This window comes from Macrobrachium nipponense, chromosome 16 (assembly GCF_015104395.2).
Source record: "Macrobrachium nipponense isolate FS-2020 chromosome 16, ASM1510439v2, whole genome shotgun sequence".
In the NCBI taxonomy this organism is placed as follows: Eukaryota; Metazoa; Arthropoda; class Malacostraca; order Decapoda; family Palaemonidae; genus Macrobrachium; species Macrobrachium nipponense.
This window is the reverse complement of record NC_087209.1, coordinates 5484281-5494280: the sequence shown is the minus strand read 5'-3', so window position 1 is coordinate 5494280 and position 10000 is coordinate 5484281. Positions and strand designations below refer to the sequence as shown.

Here is a 10000-nt window from a genome sequence, read left to right as displayed (position 1 = left end):
AGAGAGAAATAATTCTCTAACCTTACCTTACAGACCTTACATCTTGTTCGGGTTGCCCCAGGTCCCTCAGTGTGAGGCACCTCTAATGTCTACCAGAGAGTTGCTAGTACATCTTCCGGTATATTTTGCATCTTCCAATCTTGGATGGTCTGGGATGCAGTTTAGATATTTGTCGAGCTTATTCTTAAACACATCTACGCTCACTCCTGATATATTCCTCAGATGAGCTGGCAACGCATTGAATAGACGCTGCATTATCGATGCTGGTGCGTAGTGGATTAATGTCCTGTGTGCTTTCCTTATTTTTCCTGGTATAGTTTTGGGCACTATTAATCTACCTCTGCTTGCTCTTTCTGATATTTTTAGTTCCATGATATTTTCTGCTATTCCTTCTATCTGTTTCCATGCCTGAATTATCATGTAGCGTTCTCTTACTCCTTTCTAGACTATATAATTTTAAGAATTGTAGTCTTTCCCAGTAGTCAAGGTCTTTAACTTCTTCTATTCTAGCTGTAAAGGACCTTTGTACACTCTCTATTTGTGCAATATCCTTTTGAATAGTGTGGGTACCATATCATATTGCAATATTCAAGTGGACTACGAACATATGTTTTATAAAGCATAATCATGTGTTCAGCTTTTCTTGTTTTGAAGTGCCGTAACAACATTCCCATTTTTGCTTTACATTTTGCCAACAGAGTTGCTATTTGATCATTGCATAACATGTTCCTATTCATCATCACACCAAGGTCTTTAACTGCTTCCTTATTTGTGATTGTCTCATTATTAGGTCCCCTATATGCATATAGCTTTCTTTCTCTGTCTCCATAATTTATTGATTCAAATTTATCAGAGTTAAATACCATCCTATTTACCTCTGCCCAATCATATACTTTGTTAAGGTCTCTTTGTAGAGCGTTCCTATCTTCATCACAAGTAATTCTCTACTTATTCTTGTGTCATCTGCGAAACTACTCACTACCGAATTTCTTAACATTATTGTCTATGTCTTCAATCATAATAACAAACAGTATTGCAGCTAACACCGTACCTTGCGGCACACCGGATATTACCTTGGCTTCATCCGATTTCTCGTCGTCGTTTGCAATAACTATCTGTTTTCTGTGTAAAAATTCTTTTAACCATCTTCCTACTTTATCCACGATATTGTGTTTTTCTAATTTTCTTCGCTAATATATTTATGGTCTACTTTATCAAAAGCTTTTGCAAAGTCTAAATAAACCACATCTGTTTCATTTCCGCTTTTCATATTTTTGAATATGTTCTCACGGTGGACTAACAGTTGGGTTTGTGTACTTTTCCGGGTACGAAACCATGTTGTCCTTTATTAAACAAATTATTTTTTATTAAATGTTTCATAATATTTTTCTTCATTACCCTTTCATACACTTTCATAATATGTGATGTTAGACTCACAGGCCTATAATTACTTGCCTCTAGTCTTGATCCACTTTTGAAAGTAGGGGTAATATATGCTAATTTGTGCTCATCATAAATCTTGCCTGTATCTACACTTTGTCTTAATAATATTGCAAGTGGCTTTGCGATAGAATGAACTACTTTCTTTAACAAAATAGCAGGAATTCCATCAGGCCTGCAGCAGCTCCATTTTTTTAATTTCATTAATAGCCTGCACAATATCAGCTTCATTAATATCTATGTCAGCTAAATATTCACTATTTTCATCCCTTACTTCTATATCATTATCTTCATTATCTATTCTAGGGGTGAATTCTCTCTTATCGTTCGCCAGTATGTTGCAAATTTCCTTTTTTTTCATTCGTTAATCTCCCTTCAATTCTTAGAGGGCCTATTTCTATTCTTCTTTTATTCATCTCTTCGCATATGAGTATAATAGTTTGGGATTTTGCTTGATCTAATAGGGTTTTTTTTCTTCCAAGTCCCGTTTTTCATTTTCTTTGTTTTTGATTGTATAATCTTTTGTTCTGCATTTTCTATCTTACTTTTTAGTTCTATAACTTTCCATGCATTTTTTTTTTTTTTGCTAGACCTTTTTTCCACTTTCTGATTTTCTGGAACAAGATCCTTCTGTCTCTTGGTATGCATGACTGATGTTTACTTTCTTCTTCGGTATATATTTATCCACTATTTTCTCTAATATTTTATATAATATCTCCGTATTTACCTTATGTCATCACTTACGAAAATATTATCCCAATCTTTGTTTAATTCTTCATTTATTTCTGACCATTTTATATTTTTACTGTAGAAAGTTGTATTTTCCATATCCTTCCCACTTTTTCATTTCTTGCTTATCTCTGTTTTCACTTGCTTTGGAATGGACTGTTAATTCTATGACATTATGGTCTGAAAATACTCCGCATTATAAACTATTATTTCTTTAACATAATTCATCTCGTTCACAAAATACTAGGTCTTAAAGTATTTTCCTTTCTTGTTGGCAGGTGATTTATTTGTTGAATGTGTATTCTAGTAGCATATCTAATAGCTTTTCGAATTGCCTCTTATCTTCTGCACTACTATTACTCTCTTTTTTATATGTATAAGTACATCCACAATCTCCTATTCTTTTGTTCTTTTCCAGTTTACGAAAGGAAGGTTGAAGTCTCCAGATAGGAGAATATGTCCAGTCCTTGTGATTTCTACATATATCATCCAATTTTTCTATTATTAAGTCAAACTCTTTAGTATTAGGAGGTCTATATATTACTATGTTCATTAATTTTTTCAGATTCAAATTCTAACTGAGAGAGAGAGAGAGAGAGAGAGAGAGAGAGAGAGAGAGAGAGAGAGAGAGATAATTAATTGAGAGAATTCACTAATAGAGAGAGAGAGAGAGAGAGAGAGAGAGAGAGAGGAGAGGAAAAAAAAAAATTCTCTAACTGAGAGAGAGAGAAAATAATTTCTCTAATCGAGAGAGAGAGAGAGAGAGAGAGAGAGAGATGAGAGGGAGAGAGAGAGAGAGAGAGAAAAATATTAATTGAGAGAATTCATAAGAGAGAGAGAGAGAGAGAGAGAGAGAGAGAGAGAGACGAGAAGAGAGAGAGAGAGAGAGAGATAATTCTCTAATCGAGAGAGAGAGAGACCTTACCTTACAGACCTTAACATCTTGTTCGGGCTTGCCCCAGGTCCCTCAGTGTGAGGCACCTCTAATGTCTACCAGAGAGTTGCTAGTACATCTTCCGGTATATTTTGCATCTTCCAATCTTGGATGGTCTGGGATGCAGTTTAGATATTTGTCGAGCTTATTCTTAAACACATCTACGCTCACTCCTGATATATTCCTCAGATGAGCTGGCAACGCATTGAATAGACGCTGCATTATCGATGCTGGTGCGTAGTGGATTAATGTCCTGTGTGCTTTTCCTTATTTTTCCTGGTATAGTTTTGGGCACTATTAATCTACCTCTGCTTGCCTCTTTCTGATATTTTTAGTTCCATGATATTTTCTGCTATTCCTTCTATCTGTTTCCATGCCTGAATTATCATGTGAGCGTTCTCTTCTCCTATCTAGACTATATAATTTTAAGAATTGTAGTCTTTCCCCAGTAGTCTAGGTCCTTAACTTCTTCTATTCTAGCTGTAAAGGACCTTTGTACATCTCTATTTGTGCAATATCCTTTTGATAGTGTGGGGTACCATATCATATTGCAATATTCAAGTGGTACTACGAACATATGTTTTATAAAGCATAATCATGTGTTCAGCTTTTCTTGTTTTGAAGTGCCGTAACAACATTCCCATTTTTGCTTTACATTTTGCCAACAGAGTTGCTATTTGATCATTGCATAACATGTTCCTATTCATCATCACACCAAGGTCTTTAACTGCTTCCTTATTTGTGATGGTCTCATTATTAGGTCCCTTATATGCATATAGCTTTCTTTCTCTGTCTCCATAATTTATTGATTCAAATTTATCAGAGTTAAATACCATCCTATTTACTCTGCCCAATCATATACTTTGTTAAGGTCTCTTTGTAGAGGCGTCCTATCTTCATCACAAGTAATTTCTCTACGTTATTCTTGTGTCATCTGCGAAACTACTCACTACCGAATCCTTCACATTATTGTCTATGTCTTCAATCATAATAACAAACAGTATTGCAGCTAACACCGTACCTTGCGGCACACCGGATATTACCTTGACTTCATCCGATTTCTCGTCGTTTGCAATAACTATCTGTTTTCTGTTGTGTAAAAATTCTTTTAACCATCTTCCTACTTTATCCACGATATTGTGTTTTCTAATTTTCTTCGCTAATATATTGGTCTACTTTATCAAAAGCTTTTGCAAAGTCTAAATAAACCACATCCGTTTTCATTTCCGCTTTTCATATTTTTGAATATGTTCTCACGGTGGACTAAACAGTTGGGTTTGTGTACTTTTTCCGGGTACGAAACCATGTTGTCCTTTATTAAAACAAATTATTTTTTTATTAAATGTTTCATAATATTTTTCTTCATTACCCTTTCATACACTTTCATAATATGAGAGAGAGAGGAGAGAGAGAGAGAGAGAGAGAGAGAGAGAGATAAAATTAATTAATTGAGAGAGAGAGATAAAAATTAATTAATTGAGAGAGAGAGAGAGAGAGAGAGAGAGAGAGAGAGAGAGAGAGAGAGAGAGAGAGAGAGAGAGTAGGAGGGAAGGACGGATGGATGGAAGACTAATCCACTAATTTATTAAGTGCCTCCTCAAGGGCCCTCCAGGGCCCCAAAGGAAGAAATTCCTCCTAAAATCCCTGACTCCAGAATAATAATAATCAATAAGAAGGCGTCGGAGCTTTTACATCCAGATTATGGAAATAATAATAAATAAAAGGCAACTCCGCCTTCCCCCCTCATTAAAAGTAATAAGAGGCGATAATGGAATAATTTAAGAGGGGAGGAAAAATATGACACAGAAAGAGGGTCGAGGTCTCTCTCTCTCTCTCTCTCTCTCTCTCTCTCTCTCTCTCTCTCTCTCTCTCTCTCTCTCTCTCAAGGAACTCAGGAGACTGTTCCGGATCTGAGAATACCTTCCTAAACTTCATTAAACTTCATAGAATAATACGATACTTTCAATTTACTATGAAAAAGCAATTATTTCTCTCTCTCTCTCTCTCTCTCTCTCTCTCTCTCTCTCTCTCTCTCTCTCTCTCTCTCTCTCTCCAACAAAAAGGAGCGAAACAAAGGACGCAACAGCAACATGAACAACAAGAGCAAAACAACTGCAACAAAAATAGGAACAGCAGCAACAGCAGCAATATTAACAGCAACTGGAGGAACAACAGCAACAACAGGAACGAAAAGAAGCAAAGCCCACAGCAACAGCAGCAACAACTGACACAGCAACAGGAACAGCACCAACACATAGCAACAACAACCGAAACACCAACAGCAGCAGCAGCTCCACCACCACCATAAGAAACAGCAACAGCAGGAAAAGCAGCATCACCACCGCCAGAAGAAGAAATAGCAACAGCACAGCAGGAAAAGCAACAGTAGCAGCAGCAGCAGCATCACCACCGCTAGAAGAAGAAGAAACAGCAACAGCAGGAAAAGCAGCATCGTCACCGCCAGAAGAAGAAACAGCAACAGCAGCAAAAGCAACAGAAGCGGCAACAACCTTTATTTAGTAAGGGAATTCCTGAGCGGGAGGAGGTTCCCTGAGGCCGGGCTGCCGAGTCAATATTGATAATCCCCTCAAGTTACGTAACCAGGCGAAAGTTTTAAACAAGGCTGTAAACCCGGAATGCTCGCGCGGCGGTACAGCACCACCGAAGAAGGAAGAGCGGGAGAATTAGGAGCATTAAACGCCACAAATGTAACGCTCCGTTTTGTCTTCGAGGAAGGCTGGAGCTAGCGTGAGACCCAAGCTCCCCCCCTCGGAGCATCCTCTGACGAGTATTAAACGCAATGCTCAGTTGTCTTCTTCAGTATTAAACAGAATGCTCCGTTGTTGTCTTCGAGGAAGGTTGGAGCCAGCGTGAGACCACAGCTACCCTTGGAGCATCCTCGGACTGGTATTAAACGCAACGCTTCCGTCGTTGTCTTCGAGGAATGCTGGAGCTAGCTTGAGACCCCATCTCTCCTCTCGGAGCATCCTCAGACGAGTATTAAACACAATGCTCTGTTGTCTTCGAGGAATGTTGGAGCCAGCGTGAGACCCCAGCTACCCCTTCGGAGCATCCTCGGACGAGTATTAAACGCAATGCTCCGTTGTTGTCTTCGAGGAATGCTGGAGCTACCTTGAGACCACAGCTCCCCTTGGAGCATCTTCGGACGGGTATTAAACGCAACGCTCCGTTGTTGTCTTCCAGGAATGCTGGAGCTACCTTGAGACCACAGCTCCCCCTTGGAGCATCCACGGACGGGTATTAAAAGCAATGCTCAGTTGTTGTCTTCGAGGAAGACTGGAGCTAGCGTGAGACCCCATCTCTCCCCTCGCAGCATCCTCTGACGAGTATTAAACGCAATGCTCCGTTGTTGTCTTCGAGGAATGCTGGAGCTAGCGTGAGACCCCAGCTCCACCCACGGAACACCCTCTGGCGTGTATTAAACGTGCGGTGGAAGAGAATGAATGTACCTTCGATTACGCGTCCTGGAGTGATAATTATTTGCTTCCATCTCCCTGAATGCATGCATAATTATTCTTTATGATTAATAAAGTTTCTGTATTGAATAAATGGTCTTTAAAATACATACCATTCATGTTTGTGCTCTGGATACATACACTTAAAAATACACCTTTAATAACATTTGTGTATTAAGCAGATGTACTACAAACTATACAATTAGAATACTATTTGTCTATAGGGTAGATCATTTTATGATAAAAAAAAATGATACCAAGTGTAAATCATACAATGACTTTCTCACTTTACCTTACTCATACCATAATTTTCATTAACTCTAAATTTGATATTTAAAAATTATTTTTCCTTCTTAACTCGTGAAAATCACAAATTCTGTTTAATCCGTTTAACCTTTTCCCTTCCCCTCTCTTTCCTCCGTTTTTTCTTTTCTTCTATCTCTTATCCAGTCAATCAAAATCGAAAGAATTAGAGAATTCATATTCACACACACACACACAAAAAAAATGTAAATCCCACCCATACAACTAAATAATGCCGATACAAAAATTCACGAAAACAAACTCCCCAACCACCGCCTTTGACACGACACCCGTAGCAGTCACTCAATATCACCTGATGGAGTCAATCCAACACCCATAACCCAACACAACAACCCCCCCCCCCACCCACACACATTCAAGTTGTTTATACTTAGCCCGTCTAAAGCCTCTTGATTTGCTTTCTTCGATCGATAAAACCACACACCATTCACCCCATCCCCCCGCAGAGAGAGAGAGAGAGGAGAGAGAGGAGAGAGAGAATCTCTTGTTTGAGGTTAGGCTCTCTCGGTGACGGATGCATCGAATGTTACCCTCTAAGGTTGTTTTTTCACTCTTTCAAATGACACTTTCTTTATGTCATTTCCTTTTCTAATTTATGTTATTTCTCATCCATTTGTCCTACCTACTTGAAAAGGATTTTCTTTTATATAAAAGTACACTGGAAGATCTTTCTAAAAATGTAATACTAAAAAGCCATCGATCCACAGAGCATTCATACTCGTGGTGTGCGTGTCTACTAGCTGACTCAATAAGATCGAATGATTGTAGCAGTCCATCTTTCAAACCAAAGACAATCACACAGAGGTCTTTGGTACTCCAGCTAAAGGTCCCCAATACACTGAACGATGTCTGAACGATTGTCTGAACGACTGTCTGTATCGTTAGCAAAAACACTGCGTATGGACTTGTCTGAATGCAAAAGTGGTTGGAGCTTCGTGTACTGAAAACCATCTCATGGAATCTGTCACGACCAGTTTTTGGCTTGGGACTTAAGTCTGTCAGACACAGGTCGTTCAATGTATGGGTTTGTCTGCCGATATAACGGTATCGCGCGCGTCTCTTCTAGAGATGATGCTAAGTCTTCTTGAGACAAATTCTTTGTTCAGACTGAAATTGGTGTGGAGATCGTTCATACTGTCTGAATAGTGTGTGTGTGTGTGGGTCCATAACGACAATCGTTCAGACAATCATTCAGTGTATGGGGGCCTCAAATTAAGCGATTCTCTTACTGAACAGAACTACAATAAACTTACAATTCATTAACCTACATAGTATGCTGCCACCTTCAACTAAGCACTTGTACAAAATATACTTTTCAATAAGGCTCAAGGATCTAAATTGAATATAGAATTTAGGCCAAAGGTCAAGCACTGGGACCTACGAGGCCATTCAACGCTGAAGCGGAAACTGACAGTAAAAGGGTTGATAGGTGTAACAGGAGGCAAACCTCGAAGCAGTTGCACTTTGAATCAACAAATTAGGGAAGGGTGGAAAGTAAGATGGAAGAAAGAGAATATAAAAGGAAGTACAGTAAAAGGAACGAAAGGGGTTGCAGCTATAGGCCGAAGGGACGCTGCAAGGAACCTTAAGTAATGCCTACATAGCACCGCATGAGGTGCACTGATGTCACTAACCCCTTACGGGGTGAAGTACGTAAGTATTCCTAAAAGATATGTTAGTTTCACAACCCGTCTGAGTATTCCTTTCAAGGAACTCGATTTACGACTTGCAAGGAGTTGCTCCAGCTAGCTCTGGAAATTCTGTCCATTAATTAGCCTTTTCCAGTCATCTGTCTGGTTCAAAGATAAAGTAACAAGGATGAAAATGAATAGACTCACTCAATTTTTAATTTTCAAGTATTTTTGGATATTTCCGACTGAAAGCATTACACAAAGAAACGTGAAATAAATATAAAAGAAAAATCTGCCAAAACTCAGGATTTCAACTCCGGATTTGAACTCAGGTCGTTCGGCTCAAGCAAATAAAATTGCAACAAACATGATGATCTGATCATAATGAACTATTTCAATCTTGGTTTCCTCATATTTCTTTATAATTTCTACTGACACAAATAAAAAATGCGCCGAGGTTTCTTCAGCGCAATCCAGTTTTCTGTACAGTGTATAATCAAGGCCACCAAATGAGCCGCGGCATGTGACCCTTAACAACTGCTCGGTGGTGGCCTGTCGTGTATCGTTGCCAGACGCACGATCATGGCTAACTTAAACCTTGAATAGAATCAAAACTGATGAGCTAGAGGGCTGTAATTTGATATGTTTGATGATTGGAGGGTGGATGATCAACATACCAATTTGCAGCCCTCTAGCCTCAGCAGTTTTTTAAAGATCTGAGGGCGGACGGAAATAGTGCGGACGGACAGACAGCTTTCTTTTACAAAAAAAAAATAAATAAAAATAAATAAATAAATAAATAAATAGATAAATAAATAACAAAAATAATAAAAAAATAAACATCCAATTAGAAAAAGAGATTAAATAAATAAATAAATAATAAATAAATAAATAACGAAGAAAAACGAGTGGGAATCCAGAGGTTACGAGCGAACCAAAGAGGCAAATTGAGAGCCGACGCAGTGGCAGGAGAGAGAGAGAGAGAGAGAGAGAGAAGAGAGAGAGAGAGAGAGAGAGAGAAAGGGGGGGGGGGGCAGCGAGCTGAAGTTTCTGGTCACTGGAGCAGAAATCCCCTGCGGCTAAGCCCAGACACTCATGCTTCCGAGATGCCTCCTCCTTTTATTTTTATTTTTATTTTTATTTTTCCTGGGAGGGAGAGAGAGAGAGAGAGAGAGAGTTTACAAACGACATAAAATAACCTTGGGGAGGGGGCGTTTGAAGAAGTAAGCGGCGTTTGCGCTCATAAACAGTTCTCCACAAATTAAGCAAATATGCGGAGAGTTCTCTCTCTCTCTCTCTCTCTCTCTCTCTCTCTCTCTCTCTGTCTCTCTCTCTCTGTCGCAAACACACACACATATACATAATCTCTGAAAATGAATACCATAAAAAAAGCCACACTGCAATGAAACACTAATTCTAAGAACACGCATGGGGAACAGAGAGAGAGAGAGAGAGAGAGAGAGAGA

The 10000-nt window shown here is 39.0% G+C and overlaps 2 protein-coding genes across 6 annotated transcripts in view; one reads left to right on the top strand and one right to left on the bottom strand.

Moving 5' to 3' along the window:
* LOC135195252 (ataxin-2 homolog) overlaps positions 1-6060 on the top strand; it is a 19117-nt gene extending 13057 nt beyond the window's left edge. The window contains exons 2-3 of the mRNA XM_064221514.1: positions 5261-5622; positions 5925-6060. Coding sequence (XP_064077584.1) covers positions 5261-5622; positions 5925-6060 — 498 coding nt within the window. The remainder of the gene's footprint in view (positions 1-5260; positions 5623-5924) is intronic.
* LOC135195549 (protein Fe65 homolog) overlaps positions 1-10000 on the bottom strand; it is a 1282053-nt gene that overhangs the window by 885005 nt on the left and 387048 nt on the right. The window lies entirely within an intron of this gene.